A 19,801-nucleotide genomic window follows, 5' to 3' on the forward strand; every position below is an offset into this window, starting at 1 on the left:
CCCAATATACACTTCCAAACTATGTCAGACCTACCATAGAAGAAAAGAACAAGACGGTAGGCTTCAAATCAAGGAATGGCCGGCACAGTCTCCTTACTTAAACCCCCCTGAGCTAGTTTGGAATTTACTGGGCACAAGGGTGAAAGCAAAGCAACCTACAAGTGCAACATGTTTGTGAGAACGTCTGCAACAGTGTTGGGAACAACATTCCAAACAATAAGATTTCCAATGTAGAAAGAATGCCATGAGTGTGGTCGGCTGTTATATCTGCAAGGTAGATACTTTGTTGAGTCAAAGATGTAGATTACATTTTGTTAAACAAAACAACATGATTTATTTTTGTCTCCAACTGTTCATTTGTTCTATGCTTTAATTTCAGAGTACATTTCAGAGACATGTAGCTGTGTGAATATCAATAAAAACTGGGACAACTGAGGTGTTCTTAAGTTTTTGACCGGAGGTGTATCACCCGTGGCCCAAACTAGACCCAGAAATCCATGCTTCCCACATTCCAGTTCCACACCCAAATCTAACCCTGACCTATAACCTTTTACTCGAACACAATCTAATGCAGGAACAACTAAACCAGGACTGCCCAACCCTGTGCCTGGAGATCAACTGTCCTGTAGGTTTTCTACTCTCCTGTAGGTTGGGCAGCCCTGACTTAAACCCTAAAGTGACCCCAATGGGAACCTGCCGTCCCGTGTGGATTTGGATTTCCAGGTTTGATGTGGCTCTATACCCCACCTACACATAGCAAAATAATCTATTTAAACATAAGGTTATGAGTTATCTATTTAAACATAAAGTTGTAAACAAAGGTTATGCAACTAAATATTAGATGAGTACTGTTCAGTGAAGTTGGATCTTGAAGAATTTATTCAGTTTATACATTAATACATTTTTGGGTTTGAAGTAAATGATGTCCACACTACAATTTTTGAATAGCTTAAATTCCCTTCTCTTTGCTTCCTGTGAAAGAATAACGCTGATGTTATAATATCTGTTAGTGCTTTGATTTGGGATTGGATGTGTAATGTTTCCACTACATTTGACATATGGAACTGCTGCTACAAAATAATTGCACTTTGTCCACTGTTTTTCACGCACTGCTATTTTTTTGAACATAATGGTATATCTCTGTCTTGCTGTGATACTATATTAAATACCTGAACCTTTCCAGTCATAATATCTATTCTCATATACACTCACCTAAAGGATTATTAGGAACACCATACTAATACTGTGTTTGACCCCCTTTCGCCTTCAGAACTGCCTTAATTCTACGTGGCATTGATTCAACAAGGTGCTGAAAGCATTCTTTAGAAATGTTGGCCCATATTGATAGGATAGCATCTTGCAGTTGATGGAGATTTGTGGGATGCACATCCAGGGCACGAAGCTCCTGTTCCACCACATCCCAAAGATGCTCTATTGGGTTGAGATCTGGTGACTGTGGGGGCCATTTCAGTACAGTGAACTCATTGTCATGTTCAAGAAACCAATTTGAAATGATTCGAGCTTTGTGACATGGTGCATTATCCTGCTGGAAGTAGACATCAGAGGATGGGTACATGGTGGTCATAAAGGGATGGACATGGTCAGAAACAATGCTCAGGTAGGCCGTGGCATTTAAATGACGCCCAATTGGCACTAAGGGGCCTTAAGTGTGCCAAGAAAACATCCCCCACACCATTACACCACCACCAGCCTGCACAGTGGTAACAAGGCATGATGGATCCATGTTCTCATTCTGTTTACGCCAAATTCTGACTCTACCATCTGAATGTCTCAACAGAAATCGAGACTCATCAGACCAGGCAACATTCTTCCAGTCTTCAACTGTCCAATTTTGGTGAGCTCGTGCAAATTGTAACCTCTTTTTTCCTATTTGTAGTGGAAATGAGTGGTTCAAGGTGGGGTCTTCTGCTGTTGTAGCCCATCCGCCTCAAGGTTGTGCGTGTTGTGGCTTCACAAATGCTTTGCTGCATACCTCGGTTGTAACAAGTGGTTATTTCAGTCAAAGTTGCTCTTCTATCAGCTTGAATCAGTCGGCCCATTCTCCACTGACCTCTAGCATTAACAAGGCATTTTCGCCCACAGGACTGCCGCATACTGGATGTTTTTCCCTTTTCACACCATTCTTTGTAAACCCTAGAAATTTTTGTGCGTGAAAATCCCAGTAACTGAGCAGATTGTGAAATATTCAGACCGGCCCGTCTGGCACCAACAACCATGCCACGCTCAAAATTGCTTAATTCACCATACCATACCATCTTCTTCCGCTTATCCGGGGCCGGGTCGCGGGGGCAGCAGTCTAAGCAGGGATGCCCAGACTTCCCTCTCCCCAGACACTTCCTCCAGCTCTTCCGGGGGGACACCGAGGCGTTCCCAGGCCAGCCGGGAGACATAGTCCCTCCAGCGTGTCCTAGGTCTTCCCCAGGGTCTCCTACCGGTGGGACGGGACCTTAACACCTTCCCAGGAAGGCGTTCCGGAGGCATCCGAAACAGATGCCCAAGCCACCTCAGCTGACCCCTCTCGATGTGGAGGAGCAGCGGCTCTACTCTGAGCTCCTCCCGGGTGACCGAGCTTCTCACCCTATCTCTAAGGGATCGCCCAGCCACCCTGCGGAGAAAGCTCATTTCGGCCGCCTGTATCCGGGATCTTGTCCTTTCGGTCATGACCCAAAGCTCATGACCATAGGTGAGAGTAGGAACGTAGATTGACTGGTAAATCGAGAGCTTTGCCTTGCGGCTCAGCTCTTTCTTCACCACGACAGACAGATACATCGACTGCATTACTGCAGAAGCTGCACCGATCCGTCTGTCAATCTCCCGTTCCATCCTTCCCTCACTCGTGAACAAGACCCCTAGATACTTAAACTCCTCCACTTGAGGCAGGCACTCGCTTAATTCACCTTTCTTTCCCATTCTGACATTCAGTTTGGAGTTCAGGAGATTGTCTTGACCAGGACCACACTCCTAAATGCATTGAAGCAACTGCCATTTGATTGGTTGATTAGATAATTGCATTCATGAGAAATTGAACAGGTGTTGCTAATAATCCTTTAGGTGAGTGTATGCATTAAAGATAAATGTTTAAGCCAACAGAATCACCATATTTTTCATTCATTTACCATGATTAATGTTTCAGATCATCAATCAATATTGTATGTATGTTCATCTCAGTAGAGATACCTAGACCCAAAAACCAACCCTGAATGATTGACCTGGTCAATGAACTGAAGAGAGCTGGGACCACAGTCTCAAAGAAAACCATTAGTAACACACTACACCGTTATGGATTAAAATCCTGCAGCACACGTAAGCCAGCGCATGTCCAGGCCCGTCTGAAGTTTGCCAATCACCATCTGGATGATCCAGAGGAGGAATGGGAGAAGGTCACTCCACTCGCCGTGTTTGGAGGAAGAAGAAGGATAAGTACAACCCCAAGAACACCATCCCAACTGTGAAGCATGGAGGTGGAAACATCATTCTTTGGAGATGCTTTTTTGCAAAGGGGACAGGTCGACTGCACCGTATTGAGGGGAGGGTGGATGGGGCCATGTTTCGCAAGATCTTACTGGTTGGTAGGTGATCAAATACTTATGTCATGTCAATTTTATGTCAATAAAATGCTAATTAATTATTTTAGATTCCATCTCTCACAGTTGAAGTGTATCTATGATAAAAATTACAGACCTCTACATGCTTTGTAAGTAGAAAAACCTCCAAAATCGGCAGTATGTCAAATACTTGTTCTCCCCACTGTACTTGTTCTCCCCACTGTAATTCCATACACCAGATGTCATGAAAGTGGGACATCAAGAAATTGTTCCCAACTATCCTGAATTCCACATGGTGTTGCAGTCAAACCTTTTACCCTAAATTGGAAAAGATACATGCTACGGTTTATACTGGTCATTTTTAGCCAAGCATAGTTTTTAATAAGTGTCAGGCATTTTAAGATCTGTACTAGTTATGACTTTGACAAATATGCTACATTTGCTATACATTTTTTCTATGAAAAATCGTAACATTAAGACGCGGAAGTATAGACTACTGTGCGATCGGAAATACAGATGAATAGATCAGGTGCTATTATAATTTTTTGGTCCATTTGAGATCCGGGGCTATTCGTAAAAGATCAGGGGCGATAGCCCAGGACGCCCAGGGCTAACAATGCCAATGTGGTTATATATTATCAGAGGATACCAAGGATTACAGTGAATATCCCAAAAATATATTTAATGACCTCCATCAATTTTCTTGTATATTGACATTGAATTTTGTGCGGGATGACACTGTGTTATTTGGTGGACTTGATTAATAGACATTTGAACTTAAACTTGTAACACCACCCAGGTTACAGGGCTGATCGTTGTTGGCATCTGATAAGCCCTGAATGTATTGTGATCCTAGCAACACCACTGGTAACATAACTAAGCCGCTGAAAAACATTTGAAATCGCTTTCAAAAGTCGGTTAAGCCCAATGTGGTGTTAGATTCTGTCCAAGTTTGATCCATGAACAAAATAAATGCAACCAGAAGTCAGGGGAGAGCCATCTTTATTCAGCATGAGTCTATGATGTTTTCCTTCCATTTCTCATTTCTCTCTCTCCAAAATTACAGAGGCAACACTGTTTTTATGCCAGAATACATAGGACGTGACCAGTGGTCATTACCAACCATTACACATTCCAATACCCTCCAATAAGAAAGGTTTATCCTACAACAGACCCTTGTATGATATGTTCCAACCTATGGTCAATGGACCTATCCATATAGCCTATGTCAGTCACATGGGCAACTCCTAGCAGGAGGAATGGACAGAATGTATGGACAGGATGTGTGGGGCCCATCAGTAACAGGCAACACGTCCTGTCTATGGTCCTTCTTTCAGAGTTAGTCAGCACATCTGTGTTGTGTTAAGTTTCTCATGCCAATTTCCCATCAGTCCCCCCTTCAAACATGTGATAACTAATCATTACATGTTGATTAAATTAACAAAATAAAGGTACAATCCAATTCCTAATGAACTGAAAAGGTCCAAACACTTCTGTTAAAAAAACAATAAAGAAAAATAATAAAAAGGATTATCTGGCCTATAAGGCTTTATTATTCCTTAAATGAAATGAAAATAAGATGCAATGGACACAGCTTGCCCTGACACATAGCACTGTATGGTACTGCAATCGTACTGACCATCATGATCAATCTTTACCATACATATCAAGTCCCAGGCTACTATCAGTCTAACCAGTGTCCAACAGAAACAGACCTAACCTGACATATTAATGAAATGCATAATTAATTCCCAATGAACCCTTTAAACAATCAAAGTCCCCCCTTGTCCATATCATGAGTCATGCATCAACATCATAGCAACAACCCAACATATCCTGAACGTAACACAACACTCAACTCCAATGAATGTACTAGTGACAGTTTCTACCTTTGAAACGGAATATGGCACTATTAAACATATCAGGATAGTTGTTGTAATTATGACTATTAAGCAACTTCACAAAAAAACAAGTATCAATGACAAATGTTTGGGTATTGATCATATGTAGTCCTCTACCTGCCTTGTGAGGAATGAACATTCATAAAAGATCAAAATACCAGTTACTTTAGGAAAACTATTGATTGTTAGGAATGACCCTAGATTCTCATCAAATGTCCTTTAGATCTTGTCTTCAGTCTTCTCTGTCTTGCATCAGTGATATAAAGTTCCAATATCAGTTATTGCAGTCAGTGTGATGTGGACCCAGCAAATTGCCTGGTTGTCCTAACAAGTCAGTGTAGGTGTATAATGGAACAGTGAGTCTCCAAAACTTCACTAATTCAAGATAAACACCACAACAGTGTCTTCCACTGTGTTGGGACCATGTGACCTTTCCAGTCAACTAGCCCGTGGTACTCTGACCTGTAGTATGTGGAGTCCCTCAGGACTCTCCTCTCATCTTGCTGTCGACAATTCATCTGGAAATGCAATGTGAAGCCAAGTGATCTGACCCTGGCATCGTTCTGACATTCAGTTGTCTGTGTCCAGTCAGTGACATGATGTATCATCAGAAAAGGGTTTGTGATGTCCTGATCTGTTGAAAGTATAACTACAAAACAACGATTAGTGTGGTTCAACAGTCCATCAGACTTTCATCCACTGGTTATGGTTCTGTCAACTCCCAACAAAGTTCCATCATCAGAGTGAAGCATACACCCTATTCAGACAAGTTTCCATAAAAGTCTATGTCAAATTTCCTTTTCCATCCAGAACTGGCTTGGTTGATGTTTCATTCAATGTGCTATATTTATGCTCGAATAGCACCTGGCAGTGGAATGAGATTCCGTTGTCTGATCAGACTTGACTTTGCTTAGCCAAATCAAAAATGGTTACATCTATGCCATTCCACCATTAAAATGTTAGACCTTACGTCAAACAAACAGTTTCCAAATAAACAATTAAAACAAATGCTTAGAATAGAATATGTTAAACATAGCAGATTCCAATGCACCATTATAACTATGCAAACAGAAAAAAAGCAAATGTTCATGTAACTCCTTTTAAGTACCAATTTGATTTGCTTTGAGCCCTAAGCTCAACTCTTTCCAATCATAATCAATTATCAGATCATACATCCCCCCTGCTTTCACTTCATTAAGCCAACGGAAAGCGACACCATGAGTGAAAGCAGAATCACGGCGAATATGGCCACAGGAGGCGCCATCCTGAGCCCACACTGGCCATCATTTTGGGATGGACATGTAAAAATAGAGAACTGGTAACAGGGATGGTTCTAGAATCCATTCAATATGGAGTTGCATACTGTATATTCATAATAAACAACAAAGTGAAAATGTTAAAAACACAAACATTCACTAACATAATCAAAGACATCAATGTGCATCAGTCTTGTGCAAAGGAATTATTAACCATATAACCCAGTGATACATTTGTCTTACAGAGCTAAACAGCTCTCACATTCTTTAAATGGCTATCATGAATTGAGAATACCCTGAAGTTTCTTTGCACATGCCTAACTAAATTGGTTTGCCCACTAGGGGATAAGCTGCGCACCTAAGTTGTAGGACAAAAAACTCCAGCACATGTTCCAGTGGTATACCTACTGCAACCACCAGGGCGATTGTATTAGTGTATCTACAGCACCCTAATTTAGCCTTTTCAAAGGCAACGACCAAACTACCTTGTGACAAACAATGTCTTGATTAACCTTCTGCATTTAAGTAAAATTCTCCACCTTTGATTCATTTTTTATTCCAAATAGTTGCATTCAGCCAAACACTAAATCACAACTTATATTTTGACCATGTCTGTGGTTCTATTGACATCAAAATTACTCTGTCATCAACAATGGAGGATGACTTTTGGTCAAAAGTCATGCATTTCAATGTTAAAGCTATTGAGTAGAAAATTTCTCTAACCTCTACTCAATGTTTGATCATCCCAAAACTGAATTTGCTTACATTGAGGAAATTACCACAGTTGAGACCAGTCTGAACATTCAACTTTAACCCCTAGAAATAGGCTACCTTGATTTAATGGGAGAGGTCGTTTGGGGTCATCCTAGGGGTCTGCCCCCCTTCCTGGAGCCCTTGGCTTCACCCACTCATGGCTAGCCATAAATAAAGGCCAAATGGATTATTTAAAATGTATATAAAATTTAGGTTTCCACATATTAAAAATCCGTACATGGTCCTCAGACTGTCTGTAGCAACATATGTTATTCTTTCAACTTAGCCGATATCCTTTGTTAAGTGAAGGTTCAAATTGACTGTCCTACCCATCTCTAGTTTTGTGTGCAGTTTGTAAAAATATGCTTGTCATATCTATACAATAGCTTAACATTCTGGTGGACATTCCAAACATTGGTGAAAATTATGACTAAACCAAAAACAGACATGACCAACCAAGTGAGCCTATGTTACTCTCGCTATCCCAGGGTGTGGGAGTTTGTGGGGGTGTTGGCTCAAGCACTCCTCCCCCCTGTGCTGCTCTCTGAACCAAGGGACCATTTTAGTCAGTCAACTCTTTAGTATCTAACTTGTTCTATAAAACACAAATGTCATCTTAGTTGTAAGAGAAACACAAAAACTGACAAATTAAAATGTTCCTAATTAACCAAAGCCAATTCAACATTCAAAATAAAATATAAAATGTTATTGTAGGGGATAAACTCCCTTTTGGCAGTTTTCACCCATTTTGTCATAATTTGAGACTTTAATCTCAATCTTTTGTCTAAAACCAATGTATAACATATATTAGAATCAAATTCAGTGCACATGGAAATCCATGTGTCTACTTAAAAAATGATTACCCTATGTGTATTGTTTCCCTCTCACCAGTTGTCCTGTGACAAGGCACAGAGAGAGAGAGAACACACACACATTCCAACTTGGGGGAAACCCTCTGTAAAGGCTTATGGCTGTTTTGGATTCACATTCAGTCCTCATGGGACACAGCGTGTCTTCTTAACGTTAAAGATTATCACCATGTGGATTCTTCATTCTATCACTGATATAATATATAAGGAAAGAGAACACACAATATTTTAACCTTTTTTAAGAAAACCATGAGACTATTTTACCAGATTACAAAATCATCATTGTACCAATTTCTAATTTATCACTAGCGTTAGATGTACCCACGTGTTAAAGCCTGTAGTGAGACCCTCCTTGAGGCCTTACGGTTTTAAACATTATCATCAATGCAATAAATACGTTTGATTTAAATTTACATAGTGAACATGACAAAGCACAACAAATCAGGCTATTCCTTGAATACCTATTAAAACATGTTCAAGCATGACAGAACAAAACAGGCTATTTCAAATGCTTTTTAAAACATGCTATATAACATCAAAGTGCTATCGAATTAATATTCACTTGAATAAGCATGGTCATTATCAAGGGAAGTGATCAGGTTTCCTTGATAAGTTCCAGCTCTACTCAATATTTAGGTTCAATACATTTTTGTAAACATATTTAAAACTCTTAATCAATGATTATAAGCTCACGTCAGTTCCCGGTATCACCAGGAAATCCTCTGTCTTTGATTCCTGAATTCCATACATGGGAGATCTTTCCTTGCTGCTTATCGGAATGTGGGTAGAATGTCCCATGTTCCAACTGTCTGTGCATCCTGTCCTTTTCCTTTGGTTCTTCTTCTTCTTCTTGTGACACTCATCCTGCCAATGTCCAATGATTTCACAATAGTGACATGATCCTGGTTTCTTTTTCAATGGGCTTTGAGTGTCTTTAGATGTTGTTCCTGCTTTCAACGTTTCCAGTTCCTTTTTCCATCTTATCCATTTCAGCCATTTGTTCAGCCGACGCCCGAACACATTCTTTCTCATTCTATCTTTGAGGAATTTATCATTTCATTTTTCAATTTCTAAAAACACAATCAACGACCAATGTGTTTTTTGTAATTCATCAGGCATTCTTTGAATTTCTTCCCATATTTTCTGTACATAAAAAAAACTCCAAAAATCTTCTTCTGGAACAATGGCTTATTCTTGAATTATCTCTTGGTGACAGTCATCTATTTTCAAACTCTTTTTGATCTCATAGGCCAAGGATTTCACCATTTTCTAAATTACAACGGGAGGGCTGCAGTCCCTGTATTTACCACGTTGTTTAAAGACGTATTTTTCTTCCCCTTACTTGTACAAGATTTAAATTATTACTACATACGCGTCAACCTGCTATCCAAATAACAAGGACTTCTAGATGAAGACCGAAGCTTTGCACTAAACAGTGGCCAATATTAGGACTTTACACGTGTCACTTACTACTCAGTCTAGTAAGTACTTCCCATCACAACAAGGAAGATTTAGCAAGGACTTCTAGATGACTTAACAAAGATTTATCTTCTTCTGTGGAATCTCTGGACTAAGACTAAGAACACATCTTTCAGTGTCAACGTAAGTCTTGTATGTCCTCACCACAGGTTTCCATTGCCTAAAAAATGACATTTCTAGGTCTTCTTATTGTTCCAGATGTGTTCATCTGGATACTCATGCTGATTGAACTGACTTGTTCTTTTAGAGTGGTTTGACTCACCATTCAGAGTGCAAATCCATCTATCCGGGTCACGGCACCATGCTGTTAGATTCTGTCCAAGTTTGATCCATGAACAAAATAAATGCAACCAGAAGTCAGGGGAGAGCCATCTTTATTCAGCATGAGTCTATGATGTTTTCCTTCCATTTCTCATTTCTCTCTCTCCAAAATTACAGAGGCAACACTGTTTTTATGCCAGAATACATAGGAGGTGACCAGTGGTCATTACCAACCATTACACATTCCAATACCCTCCAATAAGAAAGGTTTATCCTACAACAGACCCTTGTATGATATGTTCCAACCTATGGTCAATGGACCTATCCATATAGCCTATGTCAGTCACATGGGCAACTCCTAGCAGGAGGAATGGACAGAATGTATGGACAGGATGTGTGGGGCCCATCAGTAGCAGGCAACACGTCCTGTCTATGGTCCTTCTTTCAGAGTTAGTCAGCACATCTGTGTTGTGTTAAGTTTCTCATGCCAATTTCCCATCAGTGGTTATATATTATCCGCGGATACCAAGGATTACAGTGAATAGAAAAATATATTGAATGACCTCCAACAATTTTCTTGTAAATTGACAAGCTTTGAACTCAAAGTGGCAAATCAAAATAAACTTAATCTGGATGAACATGGTCACAGACCCTGTTTGAAAGAGTGCGAAAAGTATAAGAATAGAATTATCGCCCTGCTGTATAAAAGCTGACATAGCCTAACTGTGCAATGTTCTTATAGATTTAAGTGCATACACTTAACAACTCAACACCAACACATTTAAATCAGCTGACATAACCCCTCCATCCCGATTAAAAGGTATAAATAATTGCATTATTAAATGCTGGCTATAATACCACGTGGACTGACTCAAGTGTACTGTACACAAGGCAGTGTTTACCAGTAGTAGGGAGGAAGCACACCTGAACAGTAACTTATGTCTTACATTGTAGACTGTTAGGAGTCTTTTGGACCTCAGTCCAAGGAGACATGAAATGTCATCACGTCCCCTAAGCTACCAGGATCAGATGTTTATCTCAAACTCTCCAAGTCCCAGGTGAGCAATGATCTGCAAAAAGCAGATCAATGCAATAAACAAACACCTCTTATGGTAACATTGGTCGACTTCAAATACCCTGGGTCATGACATTAGGCTGGGACCCTTGAGTACTTGGTCATTGTTTGTGTTCCATGTTTTTTACCAGTGGACTACTTTTTTCACACCAATGACTATAATAAAGGCTTCTAGCCCCTGCAAAGAAGAGTAAGACATCTTATCCATTCAGTGCGACTTTGCATTCTGTGTATCAATTTTCAATATGCAGCAATCGTTCAAATCAGTCATGAGTCCTTTATCCTTTTCCTGATGAATTTTACAGCTGATCTTTTTATTTAATGCATCTTTTTTCTTCGATATTGTTTTTGAAGAAAAAGTGCTATTGTTAGTGCTTCTCACTCCTTGATACATAGCATTCCAGTCAGATTTATTGTCAGCAACAGGGATGAACAGCAACTTCTCCACACTCAACATGCGCAAAGATGTTTTAGAAGAAGCGTTGTTCAAGAACCTCACAATCGTTCTTTTTGGCCTCATTATTAACTACATTAATGGAACCCTTTTGTACACTTTCTTAACCAACGTGAACTTCCACAGTGACTCCAGGTACATCCTTTATATGCAGTTGATCATCAATGACAATGTCATGGTGTCTATGTTGGTGAACTTGCATGTATTGTCCTATGTTTGCCCTAACTTAAATGTGTCTCTGTGTATAGTTCTGCTTCTGATTTGTGAGAACACTCATAAAAACACTCCTTTAAACTTGGCAGCCATGTCAATTGAACGCTTTGTAGCCATCTGTCACCCTTTACAGCATCCTTTAATCTGTACAGTGAGTAGGACCTACATGCTCATTGCCTGTATTTGGGTTGTGGGGGCCATTCCCGGATTCATCAAAGTCATTATTACCTTAGTCTTCAAGCCTTTGTCATTTTTCTCTTCTGGTAGAATGTGCTATCCTATAAATATCTTTCAGTCAGTATACAACTATAACACATACTATGCCACCAATATACTTTATTTGTGCTTTGTGTGGATCACACTGATCTATACATACTTTAGAGTGGTGTTTTCAGCTAAAGCTGCCACCTCAGATCCAGTTTCATCCAGAAAGGCCCAGATGACTATACGTTTGCATGTTGTGCAGCTATTGTTCTCTATGTTGTCCTACATCACCCCTGTCATGGACACTGTCCTTACTTCCCTCTTCCCAGACTTCCGCTCAGTAATAATGTTCTGCAATAACATTATAACTAATATTTTACCACGGCTGCTCAGCCCTCTCATCTACGGCCTTAGAGATCAGAAAAGCACATGAAAAGGTCCCTTCTTTGCAGGAAAACAGTTATGAACGTGAAACCTGAGACCTAAAGCACCTGGGGGCTAATTCAGAGGGATAAAACCAGTTAAAAATGTCCACTTTTAAGCAATGCAATGGTGACCTGTCTTCACAGGTACTATTTGATGTTTTTTTTAGAAGTGTTTGGGCACAGGATTAATATTGTAAATTATAAAACTGCGTAAAAATTCATGTGCTGGGTTTAACTCATGGTGTTGTTTTTCAGAAATGTTATTTGGAAAGTTGTGTTTTGTTGTTACATTTTTGTAATCATGAACTCCTGATTTAAGTGATTCAAAGTGGTGCCTTTTTTCTTTAATGAATTTAGTCTGGTAAAAACGTACAGTCCTTCATGAATGGGTGCTGTGTTAAACTTTATAGGTAATTAACACCTGAAAATGATAGAGGCGACAGTGAAATAATCTATGACTTGTATAAGAGCGTATAAGAGCACTAGCTCTGCAACGTGGTATTGTACTTTACTCAAGCAAATAAGGTCCTGGTTATTGCTTGTATAAAGAGCATTAAAATGAATTATGTAACTTGCCAGCAATATACTATATTAATTTAATATTAATTAGGAGCCTAGACATTTAATTGTCTTTTCCTTAGCCTGGTGGGCTTGCAGCACAGCCACCGCCTCCTCCACCTAGAGAACAGTGAAGATAGTGGAGAGAAAGAACACGGGGTTAAAACCAGTGTTTACTACAGGATTCTGTCTCAGCAGCTGCAGCATTCATTGTCCTAGGAGGGGTCTGGGTGCAATTCTTTTTGTTGAGCTGCTGTCAGAGCGTTGCTTCTGGTGATATTTTTGACACATGCAAGATTGTTCAGCTTTTTTGACTTTACTGTGACAACAAATAAAGATTTTTTGTTAATGTGTGATTATGAATGTGGTTTCTAGCTTATCCACATGGTCTAAATGTTGATAGAGCAATCCAGGCAACAAACAGAAATGCATGTGAATTACAGTAAAGATGCACTTAATAAAACAAACAAAAAAAATTATAATAATAAAATAAAATAAAGTTTATTATTTGAAATAATTTTGTGTGTTTGTTTTATTTTGAATTATTTTTACAGGTTGATAGAAATGTAATTGATTTTCACTGCAAGGTTGTAGTTCCCATGATATTTTAAACTTGATTAAGATTAGCTTTCTATAATGTTGCAAAAATGTGTTCTGCTCAACCTGCCACACTCCTGCAAAATTCAAAACTGCAAAATACAGATTTGTTTTACTAAAGTGGCAGACTACTTAGCTTCTCTGCTGTTTATCTGTTGTTTGTTGCATCTCAAGTGTACTGCACAAACAAAACTTAAAATCAAAACATCTACAGAAGGGAGTCAGGTTGGGGCAGTGATCTACTAAACAGAGTACATCAAGGATTTGGAGGCTTAACAGGTTATCTGAAACACAATCATCTCAAACAAATTGTAGCATTAAAAATGCTCCTCTATGTATGGCTCTTGATTAGAATGAGGATATACAGTGGGGACAAGCTTTGAAGTATTTGAAGTACCGTATTTTCCGCACTATACGGCGCACCAGATTATAAGGCGCACCTTCATTGAATGGCCTATTTTAGAACTGTTTTCATATAAAGGGCGCACCGGATTATAAGGCACATAGAAGCACCAAGAAGGACCTCCTCGACATTCATCGATGTTCATGTCCCCTGCTAGCGCTGTTGCCATCATTCGAATAGTGACTGTAGAGACGCTTCTACTTGCTGCTCTCTGTTCAACAACCCACTGTTCGAGTTTGTCCTCTAACTGTGGCCATCTCGCTTTGTTCCCTCGGAAACTCTGTTTACTTGGCGCAGGTCATCTTCTTGCTTCCTGCACTTCCGTACCATTGATTCATTCATGTTGAATTCGCTCGCTGCTGCTCTATTCCTTTATTCTACTGCTTGACCGACAGCCTTGAGCTTGAACTCTGCGTCGCAAGCGTGTCTCTTGAAAGGTGCCATTTTGGGGTCTTTATACACACATGTTTTCATACTGAAACATTTTGACAGAGCGCCTTGAGCGCCGTGTACAACCAGTATGGATCAACCAATTAACCAATTCATCCATATATATGGCGGTCCGGATTATAAGGCGCACAGTCGTTTTTTGAGAAAATTAAAGGCTTTTAAGTGCGCCTTATAGTGCGGAAAAAAAGGTATTTGATACATTGTCGATTTTGCAGGTTTTCCTACTTACAAAGCATGTAGAAGCCTGTAATTTTTATCATAGGTACTCTTCAACTGTGAATGACGGAATCTAAAACAAAAATCCAGAAAATTACATTGTAGGATTTTTAAGTAATTAATTTGCATTATATTTGATACATCAAAAAAGCAGAAATTAATATTTGGTACAGAAACCTTTGTTTGCCAAATATTAATTTCTGCTTTTTTGATGTATCAAATAAAATGGTGGTGAGTTGGATTTGGTAGAGAAACCTTTGTTTGCCCCCTCCAAGAACTGCCACCTTAACGTGGTGGAGGGGTTTGAGTACCCGAGTGACCCTAGGAGCTATGTTGTCTGGGGCTATATGCCCCTGGTAGGGTCTCCCAAGGCAAACAGGTCTTAGGCGACGGGTCAGACTAAGAGCGGTTCAAACCCCCCTTAATGAAGAACAACATTATGAGTACCGTGACGTCGCCCGGTATGGCGCAGCCGGGGCCCCACCCTGGAGCCAGGCCCGGGGTTGGGGCTCGTATGCGAGCGCCTGGTGGCCGGGCCTTCCCCCATGGGGCCCGGCCGGGCTCAGCCCGAACGGGTGACGTGGGGCCGCCCTCCCGTGGGCTCACCACCCACAGGAGGGACCATAAGGGGCCGGTGCGAAGAGGATCGGGTGGCAGTCGAAGGCAGGGGCCTAGACAACCCGATCTCTGGACACAGAAACTAGCTCTAGGGACGTGGAATGTCACCTCGCTGGCGGGGAAGGAGCCTGAGCTAGTGCGTGAGGTTGAGAGGTTCCGATTAGAGGTAGTCGGGATCACCTCTACGCACGGCTTGGGCTCTGGAACCAAACTCCTTGAGAGAGGATGGACTCTTCACCACTCTGGAGTTGCCCATGGTGAGAGGCGGCGGGCTGGTGTGGGTTTGCTTATAGCTCCCCAGCTCTGCCGCCATGTGTTGGAGTTTACCCCGGTGAACGAGAGGGTCGTTTCCCTGCGCCTACGGGTCGGGGATAGGTCTCTCACTGTTGTTTGTGCCTACGGGCCGAACGGCAGTGCAGAGTACCCGACCTTCTTGGAGTCTCTGGGAGGGGTGCTGGAAAGTGCTCCGACTGGGGACTCTATTGTTCTACTGGGGGACTTCAACGCCCACGTGGGCAACGACAGTGACACCTGGAGGGGCGTGATTGGGAGGAACGGCCCCCCTGATCTGAACCCGAGTGGTGTTCAGTTATTGGACTTCTGTGCTAGTCACAGTTTGTCCATAACGAACACCATGTTCAAGCATAAGGGTGTCCATCAGTGCACGTGGCACCAGGACACCCTAGGCCGCAGGTCGATGATCGACTTTGTTGTCGTCTCATCTGACCTGCGGCCGTATGTCTTGGACACTCGGGTGAAGAGAGGGGCGGAGCTGTCAACTGATCACCACCTGGTGGTGAGTTGGATCCGATGGCGGGGGAGAAAGCTGGACAGACTCGGCAGGCCCAAGCGAACTGTAAGGGTCTGCTGGGAACGTCTGGCCGAGTCTCCTGTCAGAGAGATCTTTAACTCCCACCTCCGGCAGAGCTTCGACTGGATCCCAAGGGAGGTTGGAGATATTGAGTCCGAGTGGACCATGTTCTCCACCGCCATTGTCGAAGCGGCCGCTCGGAGCTGTGGCCGTAAGGTCTCCGGTGCCTGTCGAGGCGGCAATCCCCGAACCCGGTGGTGGACACCGGAAGTAAGGGATGCCGTCAAGCTGAAGAAGGAGTCCTATCAGGCCTGGTTGGCTTGTGGGACTCCTGACGCAGCTGACGGGTACCGACAGGCCAAGCGGGCTGCAGCCCGGGTGGTTGTGGAGGCAAAAACTCGGGCCTGGGAGGAGTTCGGTGAGGCCATGGAGAAGGACTATCGGCTAGCCTCGAATAGATTCTGGCAAACCATCCGGCGCCTCAGGAGAGGGAAACAGTGCCCTACCAACGCTGTTTACAGTAGAGGTGGGCAGCTGTTGACCTCAACTGAGGATGTCGTCGGGCGGTGGAAGGAGTACTTCGAGGATCTCCTCAATCCCGCTGTCACTTCTTCCATTGAGGAAGCAGAGGATGAGGGCTCAGAGGTGGACTCGTCCATCACCCGGGCTGAAGTCACTGAGGTGGTCAAGAAACTCCTCGGTGGCAAGGCACCGGGGGTGGATGAGATCCGCCCTGAGTACCTCAAGTCTCTGGATGTTGTGGGGCTGTCTTGGTTGACACGCCTGTGCAACATCGCGTGGCGGTCGGGGACAGTGCCTCTGGGATGGCAGACCGGTGTGGTGGTCCCTCTTTTTAAGAAGGGGGACCGGAGGGTGTGTTCCAACTATAGGGGGATCACACTTCTCAGCCTCCCCGGGAAAGTCTATGCCAGGGTACTGGAGAGGAGAATACGGCCGATAGTAGAACCTCGGATTCAGGAGGAACAGTGTGGTTTTCGTCCGGGCCGTGGAACACTGGACCAGCTCTATACCCTCTACGGGGTGTTGGAGGGTTCATGGGAGTTTGCCCAACCAATCCACATGTGTTTTGTGGATTTGGAGAAGGCATTCGACTGTGTCCCTCGCGGCATCTTGTGGAGGGTGCTTGGGGAATATGGGGTCCTGGGTCCTTTGCTAAGGGCTGTCAGGTCCCTGTACAACCGAAGCAGGAGCTTGGTCCGCATTGCCGGCAGTAAGTCAGACTTGTTCCCAGTGCATGTTGGACTCCGGCAGGGCTGCCCTTTGTCACCGGTTCTGTTCGTAATTTTTATGGACAGAATTTCTAGGCGCAGCCAGGGGCCGGAGGGTGTCAGGTTTGGGGACCACACAATTTCGTCTCTGCTTTTTGCAGATGATGTTGTCGTGTTGGCCCCTTCTAACCAGGACCTTCAGCATGCGCTGGGACGGTTTGCAGCCGAGTGTGAAGCGGTGGGGATGAAAATCAGTACCTCCAAATCCGAGGCCATGGTCCTCAGTCGGAAAAGGGTGGCTTGCCCGCTTCAGGTTGGTGGAGAGTGCCTGCCTCAAGTGGAGGAGTTTAAGTATCTAGGGGTCTTGTTCACGAGTGAGGGAAGGATGGAACGGGAGATTGACAGACGGATCGGTGCAGCTTCTGCAGTAATGCAGTCGATGTATCGGTCTGTCGTGGTGAAGAAAGAGCTGAGCCGCAAGGCGAAGCTCTCGATTTACCAGTCAATCTACGTTCCTACTCTCACCTATGGTCATGAGCTTTGGGTCATGACCGAAAGGACAAGATCCCGGATACAGGCGGCCGAAATGAGCTTTCTCCGCAGGGTGGCCGGGCGATCCCTTAGAGATAGGGTGAGAAGCTCGGTCACCCGGGAGGAGCTCAGAGTAGAGCCGCTGCTCCTCCACATCGAGAGGGGTCAGCTAAGGTGGCTTGGGCATCTTTTTCGGATGCCTCCGGAACGCCTTCCTGGGAAGACTCGCTGGAGGGACTATGTCTCCCGGCTGGCCTGGGAACGCCTCGGTGTCCCCCCGGAAGAGCTAGAGGAAGTGTCTGGGGAGAGGGAAGTCTGGGCATCCCTGCTTAGACTGCTGCCCCCGCGACCCGGCCCCGGATAAGCGGAAGAAGATGATGATGATGACCTTTGTTTGCAATAACAGAGATCATATGTTTCCTGTAGTTCTTGACCAGGTTTGCACACATTTTTTTGGCCCACTCCTCCATACAGACCTTCTCCAGATCCTTCAGGTTTCAGGGCTGTCGTTGGGCCATACAGACTGTCAGCTCCCTCCAAAGATTTTCTATTGGGTTCAGGTCTGGAGACTGGCTACACCACTCCAGGACCTTGAGATGCTTCTTACGGAGCCACTCCTTAGTTGCCTTGGCTGTGTGTCTTGGCTGTGTGACCCAGCCATGACCCATCTTCAATGCTCTTACTGAGGGAAGGAGGTTGTTGGCCAAGATCTCGCAATGCATGGCCCCATCCATCCTCCCCTCAATACGGTGCAGTCGTCCTGTCCCCTTTGCAGAAAAGCATCCCTAAATAATGATTTTTCCACCTCCATGCTTCACAGTAGGGATAGTGTTCTTGGGGTTGTCGTCATCCTTCTTCTTCCTCCAAACACGACCAGTGGAGTTGAGACCAAAAAGCTCTATTTTTGTCTCATCAGACCACATGACCTTCTCCCATTTCTTCTCTGGATCATCCAGATGGCCATTGGCAAACTTCAGACGGGCCTGGACATGCGCTGGCTTGAGCAGGGTGACCCTGCGTGTGCTGCAGGATTTTAATCCATGATGGCTTAGTGTGTTACTAATGGTTTTCTTTGAGACTGTGGTCACAGCTCTCTTCAGGTCATTTACCAGGTCCTGCTGTGTAGTTCTGGGCTGATCCCTCACCTTCCTCATGATCATTGACCTCTACATGCTTTGTAAGTGGGAAAACCTGCAAAATCGGCAGTATATCAAATACTTGATCTGCCCACTGTAAATGACATTCCATGTCCAGTTGTTGCAAGATCTCAATAAATCCAACTGATCAAGCGAATAACATCCATCACTCAAAACCAACCAAGCACCATGCAATACCCTCTGGTGTATGCCTAGTTGGTCTGTGGTTCACCCTACAGCAGGTTAATGAGCCAAAATACCTCCAGACTATGCCAGATCTACCATAGAAGAAAATAATAAGACAGTAGGCTTCAAATTAAGGAATGGCCTGCACAGTCTACTTATTTAAACCCCTCTGAGCTGGTTTGGAATTAACTGGGCACAAGGGTGAAATTAAGCAACCTAAAAAGTGCAACACGTTTGTGAGAACATCTGCAACAGTGTTGGAAAGAACTTTCCAAACAATATGATTTCCAATGTAGAAAGAATGCCATGAGTGTGGTCGGCTGTTATATCTGCAAGGTGGATAATTTGTTGAGTCAAAATTGTAGATTACATTTTGTTAAACAAAACAATTCCATGATTTATTTTTGTCTCCAATTGTTCTTTTGTTCTATGCTTTATATTTCAGAGACATGTAGCTGTGTGAATTTCAATAAAAACTGAGGTGTTCTTAAGGTTTTGACCAGAAGTGTATCACCCGTGGCCCAAACTAGACCCAGAAATCCATGCTTCCCACATTCCAGTTCCACACCCTAATCTAACCCTGACCTATAACCTTTTACTCGAACCCAAT

General features: G+C 43.1%; 1 protein-coding gene across 1 annotated transcript; it reads left to right on the forward strand.

Moving 5' to 3' along the window:
• The first annotated feature begins 11,588 nt into the window (after positions 1–11,588).
• LOC105009535 (odorant receptor 131-2-like) lies at positions 11,589–12,464 on the forward strand. Its single transcript, XM_010868952.4, has one exon. It carries the CDS (start codon positions 11,589–11,591, stop codon positions 12,462–12,464), a length of 876 nt encoding a protein of 291 aa, XP_010867254.4.
• The last annotated feature ends 7,337 nt before the right edge of the window (positions 12,465–19,801 follow it).

Source organism: Esox lucius, chromosome 12 (assembly GCF_011004845.1).
Source record: "Esox lucius isolate fEsoLuc1 chromosome 12, fEsoLuc1.pri, whole genome shotgun sequence".
NCBI lineage: Eukaryota > Metazoa > Chordata > Actinopteri > Esociformes > Esocidae > Esox > Esox lucius.

Excerpts from the sequence above, each read along its gene's own strand:
- LOC105009535 (XM_010868952.4), top strand. The coding sequence starts at position 11,589 with ATGAACAGCAACTTCTCCACACTCAACATGCGCAAAGATGTTTTAGAA.